Source organism: Ostrinia nubilalis, chromosome 14 (genome assembly GCF_963855985.1).
Source record: "Ostrinia nubilalis chromosome 14, ilOstNubi1.1, whole genome shotgun sequence".
NCBI classification, from domain to species: domain Eukaryota; kingdom Metazoa; phylum Arthropoda; class Insecta; order Lepidoptera; family Crambidae; genus Ostrinia; species Ostrinia nubilalis.
In genome coordinates, this window is record NC_087101.1 from 11,511,228 (window position 1) to 11,532,838 (window position 21,611).

The 21,611-nt window shown below is 35.6% G+C and overlaps 2 protein-coding genes across 2 annotated transcripts; one reads left to right on the top strand and one right to left on the bottom strand.

Annotated features, from left to right (window-relative positions):
- Window positions 1-2,632: 2,632 nt before the first annotated feature.
- Window positions 2,633-3,666, bottom strand: LOC135078338 (uncharacterized). Its single transcript, XM_063972936.1, has 4 exons — window positions 3,415-3,666; window positions 3,226-3,330; window positions 3,013-3,099; window positions 2,633-2,829 (listed from the first exon to the last, which is right to left on the bottom strand). The coding sequence occupies exons 1-4, from the start codon at window positions 3,527-3,529 to the stop codon at window positions 2,633-2,635; spliced, it is 504 nt and encodes a 167-aa protein (XP_063829006.1). The 5' UTR covers window positions 3,530-3,666.
- Window positions 3,667-15,179: 11,513 nt separating this feature from the next.
- LOC135078339 (uncharacterized) lies at window positions 15,180-16,412 on the top strand. Its single transcript, XM_063972937.1, has 4 exons — window positions 15,180-15,424; window positions 15,517-15,633; window positions 15,975-16,061; window positions 16,267-16,412. The coding sequence occupies exons 1-4, from the start codon at window positions 15,298-15,300 to the stop codon at window positions 16,410-16,412; spliced, it is 477 nt and encodes a 158-aa protein (XP_063829007.1). The 5' UTR covers window positions 15,180-15,297.
- Window positions 16,413-21,611: the final 5,199 nt, after the last annotated feature.

Consider the following 21,611-nt stretch of genomic DNA (forward strand, 5'->3'; position numbering starts at 1 on the left):
TATCTATTAACATGAAGCCAAAAATAAAATTAATATATCTTAAATATTACAAGGTCTTTAAGCCTTGTGCCGCCACAATGTAAGTTTTAATACCAGGTTTACTGACCTTGTACCGAAGGAATGGAAAGTATTAGTAAGTTACTGCCGCAGCAAAGGTGTTAAGCAAAGTAAAATAAATAAAAACTTAATTTTAAGAAGAATTTATTGTAGTTACTATTGGTCAACATTAATCTAGTGGTGTTTGTATTTCGTACCATCTCCAAAATACCTATTAATAAACTTCAGTGTTGCGATAATTCGATATTGGAAAAATAGTTTAAAAATGAAATGATTATGATGCATCTTCGGTCTGTTGGATAAATTGTTTATCGCACGTGCATTTCTCGTTCAACAACATTAATATTAATTATAGAGAGAAAATAATAAGCTTTGAGAAAGCAATATTTTTGTCGAAGGTTTAATTTACTAAAAAAATACAGTAATCGCGCGACGCACCTTCGTAGCAGCGAAGTCTGCTGCTACGCCGTAGGCTCGTAGCGCCTCCGAGCTCGTAGCTTAAGTAAGTCTCGTAAGAACCTATCACGAAAGGGTGATTTAATACTTTTTCATTGTTATTAAATAGAGAAAATTGCAAATAGTGGGCGTTAATAATTGCTGAAATCTGATGAGTTTAAATAAAATAACGATATAATAGTTAAGTACTCCACAACATCGACCAACGTTTATTCTTAGATCATCCTTGCACAAAAAATATTTAACTACTTATTTTAGCAGGTTAGTGACAAACGCTGTGCATTCGATTTGCTGCTGCACTTAAGCAAGCATCGTTTGTGAATACGTTTTCTGTGAATCGCTGAGTATCAACGACATGTGTCTTCTTGACGTTACTGAATATGATAACAAAATCACCTTTTAGTCATCTACGCTTTATATGATACGCCGAGCCGTATTTATATTTTAATTCGACGATATGTAATCGCTAGGCATATAAAAAAAGAATTGGTCATAAAAAAATGAACCTTTCTTATCAGTCACTTGTTTGCAGAAATTAGCGTTAAACAACAAACCTTTGTTACCCCCAAGCTTACGGAATCCTTCACAAACTATAGAACCTTCGTTATCGCTAATCTGTGTGTGGGAAATGGGTCACAATATTTATTGTTTATGTTCGCTTCTATCTTTTACACCTATAATGTCTAAAAGACTGCAAGCACAAAATAAGTGCTGCTATTCTTTTTCAAACAAACAATAGCACAGCAGCTGCCTTATCGCTCTCTAGAAAATACAAGTAAAAGTGATTACTGGTGTTTTTAAGAATTTTGAATCTTTGTCTCGGGCTTAGGTATCTGTAGATAAACTAGTGGTTGCTACAGCTAGTGAATATCTATACTTATAATAAATCTGTAGAGAGGTAAATTCTGTACATGAAATATATTTTCAAAATAACTATCAGGGGGTGATTAGTGATCGATACTGATGCCAAAAATGCAATCAGTAAAATTTTTGTCTGTCTGTCTGTATGTTCCTTATAGAAACAAAAACTACTCGACGGATTTTAACGAAACTTGGTACAATTATTCTTCATACACCTGGGCAGGTTATAGTAGATATACTTAGGAATTCCCATGGGAATGGGAATTAGCGGGAAAATCCTTTTGTATGAAAAACCTAAACCGCTTAAATTAGACGCTTGAAATTTGGCATGCAGGTAGGTACCTTAGTAAACTTAAAGCTTAGTTACAACAGGATATTGCAAAATTCCCACGGGAACGGGAGTTAGCGGGAAAAACATTTGTATGAAAAAAACTAAACTGCGAAAAATAGATGAAGGGGGTAAAATGGGATCCACGCGTACGAAGTCGCGGGCGGCCGCTAGTATTGTAATATAATTCATACTGTAGGTATTGGCTGGTACACACCAACATTTTTTACTTTGTTGTTGTTTTATGTTTGATATTTAATGAATATTATAGGTAAGTAGGTACCTACTTTTCAAAGCTTCGATTTAATATAAGATTTTGTAGCCAGTCCAAAAGAAATGCATAAAGAATGTACCTACCTACTTTCGATTTACTCAATTAGTGCTATGTTTTTATACATTATGTATACAATTATAATGATGTGCAATTATGCTTATCAGAGTAACAATCTCAGTACTTAGTTTTTTTTTATTTAATCTATTTAGACATTGACTGAATTGTAAAGTTCAAAACCCATTGAGGGGCTTATTAAGGTACCTATTACTGGCAACTCTAGTGTAGACTAACTTCTAATTTAAAAGCTTCAATTAAATAAAATAGTGCAGATATTATGAAAACTTAATTTTATTTTACCATTAAACATACAACTTTTAAAATTTACAACATAACAAACTTACAAACTAATTACAAATAATTACATTCTAATACGCTTTAAATTAACTTAACTAAGGTTCACATTACTTTATGGAAAAACGAGTAATACAATTGTTTGGTTCAATAATTACAAAATATTCCGTTACGGACCAGAAGACCTTCCACTGGCCCTCCACTCGATGGACCGATGAAGGCCATGGTAAGCACCTGGGTACGGCGGCGCAGGCCAGGCGTGAGACATCCTCGGGGAGACCTTTGTCCAGCAGTGGACGTTCTAATTATTCCTCCGGCACGTCGAAGTCAATTCGCCTGACCTTTGTAATAATTATTAGCCTCCTCCGGGATTGCCTCCTCAGCGTAGAGCCAAGAGGAGGCAGGGGCGCCGGTTTGACCGGGGCTGGAGGTTTTGGACCGCAATGCTCGTCGTGACCGTCGGCTTCTGTACCATCAGTGTCTGTACCGTCACTGTCAGTACCTGTAACAATAATTCAATTTGTTTAGAGTATGCAATAAAAATAAAATTTTCAACTAAGTACTACAAACAAACAAACAACAGTGACTAACTATGTGGGGAATTCAATCGAACACAGGACCTCCGGGTCGAAAGAGCTTCTAATAAGATTAAAGTGGCGAAGATTTCAATGTGAAAAATACTTACTGAGTGTCTTCGTGAAAGTGAATTTGAAGTCAGCTGCCACAGGCACGAGTCTCGTGGCAACTGCTTGAGTCCAATGATACGGCGGCTCTAAAAATGAAATAAAATAACCACATTAGATAAGTAGTAGTCACTATACGCAAATTGCCAAGGTTCGCACTAGTTTAACCTCTTGCGCATCATAAAATTAATAATTTAAAAGTATGTGATATTTACCGTTGATAGGTGAGGCAACGGGACTGACAGGGTAGGTCTCGATCGACGTGTCATCTTCATTAGGCTCATCTTTTTGCAAATATTCCGATGTTATCACTTCATAATCTGTGAACAAAACATAAATTAATAGAATGAAAAACATAAAGCAACATAAAAAAGTCAGTGTTTAAAGTATAAAAAATACATTACCTTCCACATAGGCGGGCACGGCCAAAATATCCGGTTGGAAAACTTCCAAGGGCAGGCAACTGAAAGGGCACATGCCCTTGTACTGGTAAAAGAAGTACTCGTAATCGGGAAACATTTTGGACAACCTTCCACTCTGAACTCTGCGCTTCGACTGGCTGACAAGCTTTCCTCGCGGCGCTTAAGTACCTGCAACGGAGCGTCTCTGCCTGCCCCGGCGCTAGGCTGAGTCACTATTGTTTTGACTTAACAAAGCATGAACCCTAATGTGCATGACTTCATACTCAAATGTGCATGACTCAACTCAGCGATTACTCAAAAATAAAGTAATTAGCATAAGACAAGTGTTCTGCAATTATTATTATAAATTAGCCTAAATAAGTACCTATTTAGTATAATATCTCAATAACTAATTTAGGATGATTTTGATATTTCTACAGGACTTTTTAGTAAGTTTAAATTTTAGTTCTTCGCTATCAAACAATTTTTATAAAATCAATATTAATCGTGTATTAAAGAAATTTATTAGACGTAGGAAGATATTTCCAGACCATACATTTATTACATTAAAACTTAACAGAAAATAAAAATACAAACCCAGAAGCCTACATACCAAATGATTTGTTTTAGCCGCTCAAAAGGAATGAAATAAAACAATAACGTTCCAACGTTAATTAAACCAATTGTTTCACAACTATTTTCTCGTTTGGCCTTAAAATGTTTGTCATCAATAAGCAACTTGGCAAATTCACTGGAACAGAAAATTATTATAAAATGTAATAATGTTATGATCACTGAGAGACCTCAGTTGTTCAGTAGATTACACAACATTGCTGGAATAACTTCACGTCAGTAGTTGCTTGCTTGACGCGCTACGAACTAACTACACGCTACGGCGTAGCTTATACAGTGTAGATGATTTTACAAATCTCTACAGCGTTAAGAAACGCAACTACATTGAAATTTTCGTAACGCATCCGAATACACTTACCCCCATTGCAAAAAGTTAAACTCTAGTTTTAAAAAAGGGAAATCTGTATAAAGCCCCGAAAGTTTGTTGCTAAAAACGTTAAGACGTTTTATATTTTCGTAGATTGGTAAACGATTTATTATGCATAGATTGCATGACGAAAACAAGTCGTTAGTATAATAATTGATAATTAACGACGCAAATACATTTAGTGAAAGAGTTAAGTACCTGACACTTACGAGGCTTCATTAGTAAGTTTTGAGAAAAAGAGCTTATCATTGTTTAATCACCCATTCTTAAATTCATTAGCACAGGAATTTGACTTCGTATTCATCAACTTGAATAAACTATTGAATTAACTACGTATTACAGAAGCTTAGGTTGAAGACTTACGAATTAGTACTACTTGGTATGAGCGAAAAGCAAACGAACACCTACAAATGGTTGGAAACATTGTAAAGTAAATAATGATAAAAGAAAGTTCTATGTAACTGGTAATTACCACGCATAGACAGATAAGGATTGCAACATGTAATGGTAAGAGATAAAAATATGAATACGTATGCAAACAATAGAACAACAATGAAAACAAAAGAAGAGACATGAATACCTAAAAAATTGTTGTGATTTTTATGACAAGATTATGGTCAATCCACTATGACAAGGTGATAATAATTGAATGGGAATACAAAAATATTACAATTATAGGCGGCGTTGTTTCAAGTTATTTCCAGACCATATACATTTGTTACATTATAACTTTACAGAAAATAAAAATACAAACCCAGAAGCCTACATACTACATCGGTCGACTACACACTACTAGACAATACAGTATAATTATCTGGAATAAATATTATTTCATTTGTCAAAATATCGTAGGGAATAAACAAAGACATTTTGATTGTCGTTAATTAGGTACCTTTAATAAGTTTCGACTCTTGGCTAAATTCGTGGATACTTCACGAGGCCGTCTTTATCTGAAATTCAGGAGAAGGATTTTTGTTTTTATGTCGTGGATTTTTAGGCAAATGGGAAGCTTAATATTATACGAATCTTGATTTAGCCGGAGTATTGATATTTCTTCTTGGAGTGTCTGAAGGACGTCATCTATTACTATGGTGAATAAACGGGGTGACAGTGGGTAGCCTTGTTTTACTCCTTTTCCTTTGGTGACGAACCTGGTTTGCTGCCCGTACCATTTGATGCATGTGGATTAATTCATGCAAGCTTTAATGATCCTATTGGTCAGGGTCTTATTGGTTCTGGACACATGAATATCTTTAAGGACATTTAAGTCTACAGTGTCGAATGTTTTTTCTATGTCAATTGCCATAATGTACGTTTTTGTGCCCTTTCCCTTTTTCATCAAGAATTCTTCAAAGCGTAAAGATGTGGTCTTCTGTGGATCTGTGTTCTAGGAATGCTGCTTGGTAGTTACCAAGGCTCTCCATCTCTTTTCAAGCAAGCAACTGCTGATGTGAAGTTATTCCAGAATTTGCCAAGTTGCATATTGAAAACAAACATTTTAATGCCAAATGAGAAACTATAGTTGTGAAACAATCTGTTTGAGGTGTGAAGTACTTGGAATAGTTCTTTGGTAACATGTTAATGTAATATTTCGTTCCTTTTGAACGTCTAAGACAAATCATTTAGTATGTAGGCTTCTGGGTTGGTATTTGGCCAATTTTTTTTAAACTAGAGTTAACTTTTTGTAATAAGGGGGTAAGTGTATTTGGATGCATTACGAATATTTTAAATGTGGTTGCGTTTCTTAACGCTGTAGAGATTTGTAAAATCATCTACATACACTGTGTAAGCTACGCCGTAGCGTGTAGTTAGTTCGTAGCGCGTCAAGCAAGCAACTACTGACGTGAAGTTATTCCAGAAATGTTGTATAGTCTAAACTAAACAAGTGAGGTCTCCCAGTGATCATAACACATTATTTAATTTTGTAATAATTTTCGGTTTCATGAATTTGCCAAGTTGCTTATTAATAACAAACATTTTATAAGAAATAAAATTGTGAAACAATCTGTTTGAGGTGTGAAGTTTTTTCGAATAGTTCGCTGGCATGTTGGCATGTGGTATATCTACCTACATATAATTATTATTTATGGCTAAAACAAATCATTTGTTATGTAGGGTTCTGGGTTTATATTTTTTTTTGTAAAGTTTTAATGTAATAAATGTTTAGTCTTTTAAAGTTGATTTTATGAAAATTGTTTCATAGCGAAGAACTTACGTAACGTAAACTTTATAAGTCCTTTATAATGCTAATTTATAATTGCAGAACACTTATGCTAATTAATTTATTTTTGAGTAATCGCTTGGTTACAATATTATTGTTTATGAAGTCATGCACATTAGGGTTCATGCTTTCACAAGTCAAAACTATAGTGACTCAGCCTAGCGCCGGGGCAGGCAGAGACGCTCCGTTGCAGGTACTTAAGCGCCGCGAGGAAAGCTTGTCAGCCAGTCGAAGCGCAAAGCCCAGAGTGGAAGGTTGTCTAAAATGTTTCCTGATTACGAGTACTTCTTTTACCAGTACAAGGGCATGTGCCCATTCACGTGCCTGCCCTTGGAACTGGAAGATTTCCAACCGGATATTTTGGTCGTGCCCGACTATGACGATGTGGAAGGTAATTTATTTTGTATACTTTATTAACACTGCATTTTTTATGTTGCATTTATGTTATACATTCTTTAATTTTAAAAATGTTTTGTTCGCAGAATATCAAGTTATAACAACGGAATTTACGGAATGTTTGCAAATACCTGGAGTAGAGCCTGATGAAAGTGAAACGTCCGAGACCTACCCTGTCAGTCCTGTTGCCTCACCTATCAACGGTAAATATTACATACTTTTATATTATTAATTTGAGGTTACGCGAAGTCTTAATATGGTTAAATTACTCTCTTTAATATAACATTAGGTTCATCCACCACATTTGTATCTGTGGGGACCTACTCGTATAAGTGGTTATCAAGTGTTATTAATTGTAAAATAATTAATTATGTAAACCCTGGTCTTCCTAATATAAATAAAGAAAAATTTTATGATGACCAAGAGGTTAAACTAGTGCGAACCTTGGCAAGTTGCGTATAGTGACAACTACTTATCTAATGTGGTTATTTTATTTCATTTTTAGAGCCGCCGTATCATTGGACTCAAGCAGTTGCCACGAGACTGGTGCCTGTGGCAGCTGACTTCAAATTCACATTTAGGAAGTCACTCAGTAAGTATTTTTCACAATTAACATTGAAATCTTCGCCTCTATAATCTTATTAGTAGCTCTTTTGACCCGGAGGTCCTGTGATCGATTCAATTCCTCACATAGTTAGTCACTGTTGTTTGTTTGTTTGTCGTACTTAGAGTTGAAAAGCTCCTTTTTATTGCATACTCTAAACAAATTGAATTATTGTTACAGGTACTGACAGCTGTCCAAGCTCTCCAGCCCCGGTCAAACCGGCGCCCCTGCCTCCTCTTGGCTCTACGCCGAGGAGGCAATCCCGAAGGAGGCTGATTATAATAACAAAAACAAGAAGACTTGACTTCGATGTGCCGGAGGAATAGCTATAATTATCCTTGGTTAAGTTAATTTAGAACATATTAGAATTTAAATATTAATTTGTAGTTAGTTAGTTTGTAAGTTTGTTTTGCTGTATTTTTTTTAATGTTGTGTGTTTAATGACAATATTATATTAAGTATTCATAAAATCTGTACTCTTTTATTTTATTAAACCCTTTCAATTATAACATAGTGGGAAAAAAATTCCCATCAATGGGTTTTGAAGTTAAAAACTCCTCCAAAAATATCAATCATGGTATATTTTGTCGTAATATAAAATATTTTTCTACTTTTTAGTGATGTGTTTTTAGGAGTCGGTTTTAATATTTTGTTAAAATTATTTTCTAACAGTACGGTGGCATTTGTTTGGAGTTAATTGACCAAATGATGCACGTAATTTATGAGGCCACTTTTAGCATAAACAGCATAATATTTTACTAGCGGCCGCCCGCGACTTCGTACGCGTGGATACTGTTTTACCCGTGGAGTTTCGTAAAATCCTTTTTTAGCGGATGCCTACATCATGACATCTACCTGCATGCCAAATTTCCGCCCGATCCGTTCAGTGGTTTGGGCTGTGCGTTGATAGATAGATCACTATGTCAGTCACCCAGTCAGTCAGGCAGTCAGTCACCTTTGAGTTATATCAACCGCCCAATAAAATAAAGAAATATTTCATACTTGAAACAAAGTTGTATTCCTTTAATGGGTGTCTCGTCGTGGTTGGTTGACCAATAATTCCTGTCATAAGTTTACACTTTAAGTATTTTATTATTGTTTTGTGGTATTTTTATATTCAAGCATCATTTGTTTCCATTGGTCTTTATTATTCTATTGTTTGCATACTACATTTATGTTAAAAGTCTTACCTAGTAGGTAATCCTTCTGTTTGTGTTTGGTAATAATCATTTTATACACAAGTAATAAAAGCCCGATTTTACTTTCCTTCACAAATGTGTTTAATTTATTGTTAAGATCTTTTGGTGCTTTTTCTTTTGGAATTTCCCTCTTCCAGTCATTTAAAGTACTACGTATCTCTGTGGTAAAAGTATTGAAAACTTTCCAGAAGTCGTCATCAGTCTTATGTCTTCGAGTAGTTACAGTGCTTGATTCGCCTGCTTTATTAATGTCGTGGGTTGGTTGCCTTGTTTGGTGAACGGTACATTTTGAAGTGGTACTTCTACACACTTATTCTTCAAAATAACACTTAATTTGGGCTACTGGTCAAATTTAGAGCTAATGTATACTGAACTAAGGTCTATTATTGAGTTTTAAGGATTTTAAGTCGACAATAATATGTAATCGCTTTAGTTGAGCATATAAAAAAAGAATTGGTCATAAAAATAACCTTTCTTATCACTCAGTTGTTTGCAAAAATTAGCGTTAAACAATAAACCTTTGTTACCCCCAAGCTTACGGAATCCTTCATAAATCTATAGAACCTTCGTTATCGCTAATCTGTGTGTGGGAAATGGGTCACAATATTTATTGTTTATGTTCGCTTTTAAAAGATTACACCTATAATGTCTAAAAGACTGCAAGCACAAAATAAGTGCTGCTAATCTTTTTCAAACAAACAATAGCACAGCAGCTAGCAGCTGCCTTATCGCTCTCTCGAAAATACTAGTAAAAGTGGTTACTGGTGTTTTTAAGAATTTTGAATCTTTGTCTCGGGCTTAGGTATAAACTAGTGGTTGCTATAGCTAGTGATAATATTGTAATATAATTCGTATTGTAGGTATTGGCTGGTACACACCAACATTTTTTACTTTGTTGTTGTTTTATGTTTGATATTTAAAGAATGTTATAGGTAAGTACCTACCTACATTTCAAGCTAAAATTTTATAGCCGATTCAAAAGTAATGCATGTAGAATATACCTTCGATTTATTCAATAGATACGAGCTAGGTAGGTACTCTTTATTTATTTATATTATTATGTATTAAGTGCAATTATTATGCTTTTCACAGTAACAATCTCAGTGCTTAGCTCTTTTTATTTAATCTATTTCTATTAAGGCATTTGAATTGTGAAGTTCAAAATCCATCGAGGGGCTTTTTAAGATACCTATTACTGGCAACTCTAGTGTAGACTAACTTATAATTTAAAAGTTATGATAAAATAAAAGAGTGCAGCTAATTATTATGAATACTTTATTTTATTTTACTTTTAAACATATAACTCTTAAAAACTTTACAACATAACAAACTTACAAACTAATTACAAAAATACAAATATTCACATTCTAATACGCTTCAAATTAACTTAACTAAGGTTCACATAAATTATGGAAAAACGTACGAGTATTACAATTGTTTAGTTCAATAATTACAAAATATTCCGTTACGGACCAGAAGACCTTCCACTAGGCCCTTCCACTCGATGGACCGATGAAGGCCATGGTAAGCACCTGGCCAGGCGTGAGACATCCTCGGGGAGACCTTTGTCCAGCAGTGGACGTTCTAATTATTCCTCCGGCACGTCGAAGTCAATTCTCCTGACCTTTGTAATAATTATTAGCCTCCTCCGGGATTGCCTCCTCGGCGTAGAGCCAAGAGGAGGCAGGGGCGCGGGTTTGACCGGGGCTGGAGGTTTTGGACCGCAATGCTCGTCGTCACCGTCGGTTTCTGTACCATCAGTGTCTGTACCGTCACTGTCAGTACCTGTAACAATAATTCAATTCGTTTAGAGTATGCAATAAAAAGAAGTTTTTCAACTCTAAGTACTACAAACAAACAAGCAACATGGACTAACTATGTAGGGAATTGAATCGAACACAGGACCTCCGGGTCGAAAGAGCTTCTAATAAGATTATAGAGGCGATTATTTCAATGTGAATTGTGAAAAATACTTACTGAGTGTCTTCGTAAAAGTGAATTTGAAGTCAGCTGCCACAGGCACGAGTCTCGTGGCAACTGCTTGAGTCCAATGATACGGCGGCTCTAAAAATAAAATAAAATAACTACATTAGATAAGTAGAAGTCACTATACGCAACTTGCCAAGGTTTGCACTAGTTTAACCTCTTGCGCATCATAAAATTAATAATATTTTAAAGTATTTTATATTTACCGCTGATAGTTGAGGCAACGGGGCTGACAGGGTAGGTCTCGGTCCACGTGTCATTTTCATCAGGCTCATCTCCAGAGCTTTGCAAGGATTCCGTCGTTATCACTTCACATTCTGCGAACATAACATAAAAATTAAAGAATGAAAAACGTATTGCAACATAAAAAATGCAGTGTTAAAGTATAAAAAAATATTACCTTCCACAACGTCATAGGCGGGCACGGCCAAATCATGCGGTTGGAAATCTTCCAGTTCCAAGGGCAGGCAAGCGAAAGGGCACATGCCCTTGTACTGGTAAAAGAAGTACTCGTAATCGGGAAACATTTTGGACAACCTTCCACTCTGAACTCTGCGCTTCGACTGGCTGACAAGCTTTCCTCGCGGCGCTTAAGTACCTGCAACGGAGCGTCTCTGCCTGCCCCGGCGCTAGGCTGAGTCACTATTGTTTTGACTTAACAAAGCATGAACCCTAATGGACATGACTTCATAAACAATGCCGATTACTCAAAAATAAAGTAATTAGCATAAGTGTTCAATTATTATTATAAATTAGCATAAATAAGTACCTATTTAGTATAATATCTCAATGACTAATTTAGGATGATTTTGATATTTCTACAGGACTTTTTAATAGAAAGTTCTTCGCTACTAAACAATTTTTATACAATCAATATTAATCGTGTATTAAAGAAATTTTTATTCCCAGATAGATATACGTAGGTAGATATTTACATTAAAACTTAACAGAAAATAAAAGTACAAACCCAGAAGCCTACATGCCAAATGATTTGTTTTAGCCGCTCAAAAGGAACTAAATAAAACAATAACGTTCCAACGCGGCAACGTTAATTAAACCAATTGTTTCACAACTATTTTCTCGTTTGGCCTTAAAATGTTTGTCATCAATAAGCAACTTAGCAAATTCACTGGAACAGAAAATTATTATAAAATGTAATAATGTTATGATCACTGAGAGACCTCAGTTGTTCAGTAGACTATACAACATTGCTGGAATAACTTCACGTCAGTAGTTGCTTGCTTGACGCGCTACGAACTAACTACACGCTACGGCGTAGCTTACACAGTGTAGATGATTTTACAAATCACTACAGCGTTAAGAAACGCAACTACATTGAAATTTTCGTATCGCATCCGAATACACTTACCCCCTTATTACAAAAAGTTAAACTCTAGTTTTAAAAAAGGGAAATCTGTATAAAGCGTGATAAAATAAAACGTGACCCTCACTCGGCATAGGGCACACTGAAAACCAGCGCCGAGTGGGGTCCCGTTGCAGTGGGCATCTTGTTGGTGAATGGGTGGCACTGCTCAGTTTACTCTTGTTTTTATTTTTTCTTCTTCCATTATTATGTGCCACTGTCTTGTCTATGTAATTGCCTGCATTTGTGTGATGTCCATTGTAATAAATAATAATAAATAATAATAATCAATGTCTTTATTGCAAGAAAAAAGTGTTACAATTTTGAGTGAGTCTTCTGTCTTCCAAAATAGGCATTTGCCTGTAGTATGGACGACAGTGACAAATGTATCTTTCTTTCTTTCTTTCTAAAGCTCCAAAAGTTTGTAGCTTAAAACGTTAAGACGTTTTATATTTTCGTAGATTGGTAAACAATTTATTATGCATAGATTGCATGACGAAAACAATTCGTTAGTATAAAATTAATGACGCAAATACATTTAGTGAAAGAGTTAAGTACCTGACACTTACGAGGCCTCATTAGTAAGTTTTGAGAAAAAGAGCTTATCATTGTTTAATCACCCATTCTTAAATTAATTAGCACAGGAATTTGACTTCGTTTTCATCAACTTGAATAAACTATTGAATTAACTACGTATTACAGAAGCCTAGCTTGAAGACTTACGAATTAGTACTACTTGGTATTAGCGAAAAGCAAACGAACACCTACAAATGGTTGGAAACATTGTAAAGTAAATAATCATAAAAGAAAGTTCTATGTAACTGGTAATTACCACGCATAGACAGATAAAGATTACCTACATGTAATGGTAAGACCGACGATCTCGTAAAGGTCGCGGGAAGAGCCTGGATGCGGGCAGCGCAAGACCGTGCATTGTGGAAAACCTTGGAGGAGGCCTTTGTCCAGCAGTGGACGTCATTTGGCTGAAACGAACGAACGAACGAACGAATGGTAAGAGATAAAAATATGAATACGTATGCAAACAATAGAATAACAATGAAAACAAAAGAAGAGGCATGAATACCTAAAAAATTGTTGTGATTTTTATGACAAGATTATGGTCAATTCACTATGACAAAGTGATACCAATTGAATGGGAATACAAAAATATTACAATTATAGGCGGCGTTGTTTCAAGTTATTTCCAGACCATAATATACATTTGTTACATTATAACTTTACAGAAAATAAAAATACAAACCCAGAAGCCTACATACTACGTCGGTCAACTACACACTACTAGACAATACAGTATAATTATCTGGAATAAATATTATTTCATTTGTCAAAATATCGTAGGGAATAAACAAAGACATTTTGATTGTCGTTAATTAGGTACCTTTAATAAGTTTCGACTCTTGGCTAAATTCGTGGATACTTCACGAGGCCGTCTTTATCTGAAATTCTGGAGAAGGATTTTTGTTTTTGTGTCGTGGATTTTTAGGCAAATGGGAAGCTTAATATTATACGAATCTTGATTTAACCGGAGTATTGATATTTCTTCTTGGAGTGTCTGAAGGACGTCATCTATTACTATGGTGAATAAACGGGATGACAGTGGGCAGCCTTGTTTTACTCCTTTTCCTTTGGTGACGAACCTTGGTTTGCTGCCCGTACCATTTGATGCATGTGGATTCATTCATGCAAGCTTTAATGATCCTATTGGTCAGGGTCTTATTGGTTCTGGACACATGAATATCTTTAAGGACATTTAAGTCTACAGTGTCGAATGTTTTTTCTATGTCAATTGCCATAATGTACGTTTTTGTGTCTCTGTGGATCTGTGTTCTAGGAATGCTGCTTGGTAGTTAAAAAGGCTCTCCATCTCTTTTCAAGCAAGCAACTTCTGATGTGAAGTTACTCTAGAATTTGCCAAGTTGCATATTGAAAACAAACATTTTAAGGCCAAATGAGAAACTATAGGTGAAACAATCAGTTTGAGGTGTGAAGTTTTTCGAATAGTTCTTTGGTATGTTAATGTAATATTTCGTTCCTTTTGAACGTCTAAGACAAATCATTTAGTATGTAGGCTTCTGTGTTGGTATTTGGCCAATTTTTTTAAACTAGAGTTAACTTTTTGTAATAAGGGGGTAAGTGTATTTGGATGCGTTACGAAAATTTTAAATGTGGTTGCGTTTCTTAACGCTGTAGAGTGTGTAAGCTACGCCGTAGCGTGTAGTTAGTTCGTAGCGCGTCAAGCAAGCAACTACTGACGTGAAGTTATTCCAGAAATCTTATATAGTCTACTGAACAACTGAGGTCTCCCAGTGATCATAACATTATTTAATTTTGTAATAATTTTCGATTTCAAATTGATAAATTTGTCAAGTTGCTTATTGATAACAAACATTTTATAAGAAACTAGCTGACCCGGCGAACTTTGTTCCGCCTTAATGGCAATAAATAAGCAGACTTGTTTTTTAATTTCGAACGGGATAAAAAGTATCCTATGTCCTTCTCCTGGCTCTTAACTACCTCCCTGACAATTTTCAGCTAAATCGGTTCAGCCGTTCTTGAGTTATATGTGGAGTAACTAACACGACTTTCTTTTATATATATATAGATATAGATATAGATTGTGAAACAATCTGTTTGAGGTGTGAAGTTTTTCGAATAGTTCGCTGCCATGTTGGCATGGTATATCTATAAATATTATTTATGTCTAAAACAAATCATTTGTTATGTCGGGTTCTGGATTTATATTTTTTTCTGTAAAGTTTTAATGTAATAAATGTTTAGTCTTTTAATGTTGATTTTATGAAAATTGTTTGATAGCGAAGAACTTACGTAACGTAACCTTTATAAGACCTTTATAATGCTAATTTATAATTGCAGAACACTTATGCTCATTACTTTATTTTTGAGTAATCGCTTAGTTACAATATTATTGTTTATGAAGTCATACACATTAGGGTTCATGCTTTCACAAGTCAAAACAATAGTGACTCAGCCTAGCGCCGGGGCAGGCAGAGACGCTCCGTTGCAGGTACTTAAGCGCCGCGAGGAAAGCTTGTCAGCCAGTCGAAGCGCAGAGTTCAGAGTGGAAGGTTGTCTAAAATGTTTCCTGATTACGAGTACTTCTTTTACCAGTACAAGGGCATGTGCCCTTTCACGTGCCTGCCCTTGGAACTGGAAGATTTCCAACCGGATATTTTGGTCGTGCCCGACTATGACGATGTGGAAGGTAATTTATTTTGTACACTTTATTTATCACTGCATTTTTTATGTTGCATTTATGTTTTACATTCTTTAATTTTAAAAATGTTTTGTTCGCAGAATATCAAGTTATAACAACGGAATTTACGGAATGTTTGCAAATACCTGGAGACGAGCCTTATGAAAGTGACACGTCCGAGACCTACCCTGTCAGTCCTGTTGCCTCACCTATCAACGGTAAATATTACATACTTTTATAATATTAATTTGAGGTTACGCGAAGTCCTGATATGGTTAAATTACTCTCTTTAATAAAACATTAGGTGTATCGTGTTGATTATATCTTTTTGTATATTTTCTTTAAATATCCACCACATTTCTATCTGTGGGGACCTACTCGTATAAGTGGTTATCAAGTGTTATTAATTGTAAAATAATTAATTATGTAAACCCTGGTCTTCCTAATATAAATAAATAAAAATGTTATGATGCGCAAGAGGTTAAACTAATGCGAACCTTGGCAAGTTGCGTATAGTGACTACTACTTATCTAATGTGTTTATTTTATTTCATTTTTAGAGCCGCCGTATCATTGGACTCAAGCAGTTGCCACGAGACTCGTGCCTGTGGCAGCTGACTTCAAATTCACATTTAGGAAGTCACTCAGTAAGTATTTTTCACAGTTCACATTGAAATCTTCGCCTCTGTAATCTTATTAGAAGCTCTTTTGACCCGGAGGTCCTGTGATCGATTCAATTCCCCACATAGTTAGTCACTGTTGTGTTGTTTGTTTGTTTATCGTACTTAGAGTTAAAAAGCCCCTTTTCATAGCATACTCTAAACGTCTAAACAAATTGAATTATTGTTACAGGTACTGACAGCTGTCCAAGCTCTCCAGCCCCGGTCAAACCGGCGCCCCTGCCTCCTCTTGGCTCTACGCCGAGGAGGCAATCCCGAAGGAGGCTAATAATAATTACCAAAATTAGAAGAATTGACTTCGACGTGCCGGAAGAATAACTATTTATTAGAATTATTAGAATGTAAATATTATTTTGTAGTTAGTTTGTAAGTTTCTTTTGTTGTATTTTTTAATGTTGTGTTTATGATAATATTATATTAAGTACCTACTCATAAAATATGTATTTTATTTTATTAAACCCTTTCAATTATAACATAGTAGGAAAAAAATTCCCATCAATGGGTTTTGAAGTTAAAAACTCCTCCAAAAATATCAATCATGGTATATTTTGTCGTAATATAAAATATTTTTCTACTTTTTAGTGATGTGTTTTTAGGAGTCGGTTTTAATATTTTGTTAAAATTATTTTCTAACAGTACGGTGGCATTTGTTTGGAGTTAATTGACCAAATGATGCACGTAATTTATGAGGCCACTTTTAGCATAAACAGCATAAACAGCATAATATTTTACTAGCGGCCGCCCGCGACTTCGTACGCGTGGATACTGTTTTACCCGTGGAGTTTCGTAAAATCCTTTTTTAGCGGATGCCTACGTCATGACATCTACCTGCATGCCAAATTTCAGCCCGATCCGTTCAGTGGTTTGGGCTGTGCGTTGATAGATAGATCACTATGTCGGTCAGTCAGTCAGTCAGTCAGTCAGTCAGTCAGTCAGGCAGTCAGTCACCTTTGAGTTATATCAATGTCGCCCTGCCGCGCGCCGCCCAATAAAATAAATAAATCTTTTAAACTTGAAACAAAGTTGTATTCCTATTCAATGGGTGTCTCGTCGTAGTTGGTTGACCAATATCCTGTCATAAGTTTTCACTTTAAGTATTTTATTATTATTTTGTGGTATTTTTATATTCAAGCATCTTTTGTTTCCATTGGTCTTTATTGTTCTATTGTTTGCCTACTACATGTTTAACTCTTACCTGGTAGGTAATCCTTCTGTTTGTGTTTGGTAATAATCATTTTATACAGAAGTAAAAAAAGCCCGAATGATTTTACTTTCCTTCACAAATGTGTTTCGTTTATTGTTAAGATCTTTTGGTACCTTTTCTTTTGGAATTTCCCTCTGTGGTAAAAGTATTGAAAACTTTCGAGAAGTCGTCATCATCCTTACGTCTTCGAGTAGTTATAGTGCTTCATTCGCCTGCTTTACTAATGTCTGGGTTGGTTGCCTTGTTTGTTGAACGGTACATTTTGAAGCGGCACTTCTACACCAACTTATTCTTCAAAATAACACTTAACTTGGGCTACTGGTCAAATTTAGAGCTAATGTATACTGAACTAAGGTCTATTATTGAGTAATTATAAGAGGATTTAACCAACAACACGTCCATTCTCAAAAGAGCTCGAGCTGATAAATCTATGATTAATACTAGGGCGCTGGCATGTTTATATTTTAATTCGACGATAGTAATCGCTTTAGGCATAAAAATAATAATTAGTCATAAAAATTATCCTTTTGCAGAAATTAGAGTTAAACAATAAACCTTTGTTACCCCCAAGCTTACGGAATACTTCATAAACTACAGAACCTTCGTTATCGCTAATCTGTGTGTGGGAAATGTGTCACAATATTTATTGTTTATGTTCGCTTCTCTTACACCTATAATGTCTAAAAGACTGCAAGCACAAAATAACTGCTTCAAGGTACTACCAGGCCTATTCATCTCCGCGAGTTTACATCGAAAACAAAACACGCACGATGGCCCACCTACAGGATACTATTCGACAAGGCCTCACATACGAGCGAACATTGACTCACGCACGCGTATTCTTGTGTATGATGGAAGAAAATTAAGAAAATGGTGTACTTAATGGGTCATTCCACCGACCAAGAAAATCACGTGTCCGGGGCCAAAAAGTACCCGAATATCATAATATTTTAGTAACAAATATTTTTATCTAATAGTATAACTTTGGTTCTTGTTGTTAAACCACAGAGATAGTTAATAATAGTTAATTAAATAATTTAAAAAAAATCGTAAGTCGTCAAAAATTGATTACCACGACGTGTCCGCGCTCCCGATTTCAGAACAAATTTGCTCGTATAAATTAATCCGTTATTATTACCGCTTTCAATGCTTATGTAATCGATTACTTATTAAATAAACATTGATAAATTAAATACGATATAACTATATCACTAAAAGGTTTTGTAAAATAACTATTTGAAGTTGTGTCCGGGCGTTAACCGTGATTACCCCGACACGTCGCTAATGTGCGCCTACGTCCCTAGCTACGCAATTTAGAAACGAGCTCTATCCTCCCCCGTGAACCTTTAGTGGTGGCCTGCGTGCCGAGGTGATCGGTAATGCAACTCGTCGCAGGATTTCGGAGTTATCGAGATAAGAATATGATTACCCCGACCTTGGTTCAGTGACGATTGATTTACTCTATCCTGTTTTTTTCGGTTTCTTTACATGGAATGTTCTTGAGAATGTACAGGAATAATGGTCCATGTAACCGCATTTTTGTGTATTAAAACATATGGGATTCAACTTACAGATTGGGCAGGGCTCAGGATAAACCTTAATTTTTTGACTACCCCGACCTTGATTACCCCGACTTTTGTCACCGAGTAATCAATAATACTGCAATTTTACTAATGAATGATTAACTAAATAACGTTTAATAAGCAAAATTACCCTTTACTAAAATGAAATCCTATCTCCTATTAATACATAATATTATCCCTCAAAATTGGCAAGACCCCTGGACTCGACCTTATCACCGCTGAAATGCTGTAAGCCGATGTAAACTCCGCCGTTAACGTCCTGATACCTGTCTTCGAAAACATCTGGATGGAAGAGGAAGTCCCAGACGACTGGCATAAGGGGCTTCTAATTATTGTGCCGAAAAAAGGGTAAAGCAAGGGTATCAGTACCGGAAGACCCAAGAGATGCGATCTGGAGTTAGGAATTGAACACCGTTGGTGTTGGATGTCCAACGAGTCCACAATTTCACTTACCTCGGGAGCATCGTTTCAGAGCCTGGAGGTACCGAAGAGGACATCACTTTGCGCATTGCCAAGGCCAGAGCTACCTTCGCACAACTTCGAGCCGTATGGCAGTCACGGAAATTGACCCAAGCAAGATTCGGGTCCAACTTCAAACCAGTTCTGCTCTATGGGCGTGAAACGTGGAAGGTCACTAAGGTTATCTCGCACCAGCTGCAGATCTTCTTCAGCCGCTGTCTTCGCCGAATTCTCCAAAATCTTCAAACGATGAACTTTTGGAACGCTGCCACGAAATACCGATCGTTCAGCAGAATAAACGCTGCAAGTGGAACTGGATCGGCCACACTCTCCGAAGGGACCCCGATTACATCCCCAAGCAGGCTCTAGATTGGAACCCCCAGGGAAAATGCAAACGTGGTCGCGCCAAAAAAACATAGCGGCGCACTGTTAAGACTTGGAGCGAGATCAAACGCGAAGCTCAAGACCGAATGCGATGGAGGACTGTTGTGGACGCCTTCTGTCCCATATAGGAGACATACGACATTGAGTCACTAATATTATATGTATAAATGTATATGTATGTTTTTTACTCTTTTACGCAACAACTACTTAACAGATTTTGTTGAAACTTTACAATATTGTCGTTTATACATCAAAATAACAAATGGCTAGTTATAATAACATTTATTTTACCATAACTTAAAAAAAACCTTAGAAAATAAAATATTTTGTTTTATTTTTGATTACTCTGACTCCCAACTTTGATTACCCCGACCATGAAAATTTTGATGTCGCATAACTTTTTATTCCTGCTTGCTACAGATGGGCCAATATAAAAAATATGCTCGTAATAATGTCTATTTTGAAATGTTTTACCTAAACTTACTCTAAATTCAAAAATAAAAAAGGTCGGGGTAATCAACAAAAGAATCCAGATCCGGAGAATGACCGTAATACTGTGCAGTATTTAACTGCCTAAATAATAATAAAAACACAGAATGTACTTTTTTTAGTTGCCTCAAGACACTGAGAGGTAAATAAGTAGTTAATATTATTCATGATAATTGAACAGGTCTGTACTAGGTAGCTACAATAAAACCGTGGACTGTATGTACTATATCATTCTATTTTGCTTTCAAACTAGTTCTACTACATTGTTCTACTTTGATAGACCTAGACAGACACATAATTTTGGGCTCCTCTTGACCCAAGGAAATGGAAAAAATCAAATTGAACCGCGTGTTAATCTACCCTCAGTGCCATCTAGTATCACTTTGTAACAACTAAAACCCAACATAAACAACAGTACTATCTTTTGATACTAGATGTCACTTTATACACATATGTGACTTCAACAATAATTCATGCTAAATCATGTATTTCCTCCGCCATTTTCCGCAGTTTGGCACCTCACGTCACATGATTTTACCGAAGTCAGCCCTATAGCTTCGGCGCAGTGCCGATCACTGACGTTTGTCAACAAAATGGTGCTTGACTCTTGAGACAGGCTAAATTACACCATATTGTTAATGACATTGAGCATACATTTTTTTAAATACCTTCGCGAAGTAAAATTTCTGTACGTAGTACTTATTATTATTCTGTGGTACTACAAACAACTAATCTTTTTCAAACAAACAATAGCACAGCAGCTGCCTTATCGCTCTCTCGAAAATAGCACGAGGGTTGTATACAAGTAAAAGTGATTACTGGTGTTTTTAAGAATTTTAAATCTTTGTCTCGGGCTTAGGTATTCAAGCTAAGATTTTATAGCCAATTCAATTCAAAAGAAATGCATATTATAGAATATACCTACCTTCGATTCACTCAAAAGATACGTGCTACTCTTTATTTATTTATATTATTATGTTTTAAGTGCAATTATTATGCTTTTCACATCTCAGTACTTAGCTCTTTTTGTTTAATCTATTTAGACATTTATTGAATTGTAAAGTTCAAAACCCACTGAGGGGCTCTTTAAGGTACCTATTACTGGCAACTCTAGTGTAGACTAACTTCTAATTTAAAAGATTTAATAAAATAAAAGAGTGCAGATATTATGAATACTTAATTTTATTTTACCATTAAACATACAACTTTTAAAATTTACAACATAACAAACTTACAAACTAATTACAAATAATTACATTCTAATACGCTTTAAATTAACTTAACTAAGGTTCACATTACTTTATGGAAAAACGAGTAATACAAATTGTTTGGTTCAATAATTACAAAATATTCCGTTACGGACCAGATGACCTTCCACTGGCCCTCCACTCGATGGAC

What these genes read in the sequence shown, in the direction of transcription:
- LOC135078338 (XM_063972936.1), bottom strand. Translation starts at nt 3,529, where the DNA reads ATGTTTCCCGATTACGAGTACTTCTTTTACCAGTACAAGGGCATGTGC. An exon ending in CGTGCCCGCCTATGTGGAAG is followed by an intron (nt 3,331 to 3,414) that starts GTAATGTATTTT and finishes TTTTGTTCACAG; the next exon opens with ATTATGAAGTGATAACATCG. An exon ending in CGTTGCCTCACCTATCAACG is followed by an intron (nt 3,100 to 3,225) that starts GTAAATATCACA and finishes TTTCATTTTTAG; the next exon opens with AGCCGCCGTATCATTGGACT.
- LOC135078339 (XM_063972937.1), top strand. Translation starts at nt 15,298, where the DNA reads ATGTTTCCTGATTACGAGTACTTCTTTTACCAGTACAAGGGCATGTGC. An exon ending in CGACTATGACGATGTGGAAG is followed by an intron (nt 15,425 to 15,516) that starts GTAATTTATTTT and finishes TTTTGTTCGCAG; the next exon opens with AATATCAAGTTATAACAACG. An exon ending in TGTTGCCTCACCTATCAACG is followed by an intron (nt 15,634 to 15,974) that starts GTAAATATTACA and finishes TTTCATTTTTAG; the next exon opens with AGCCGCCGTATCATTGGACT.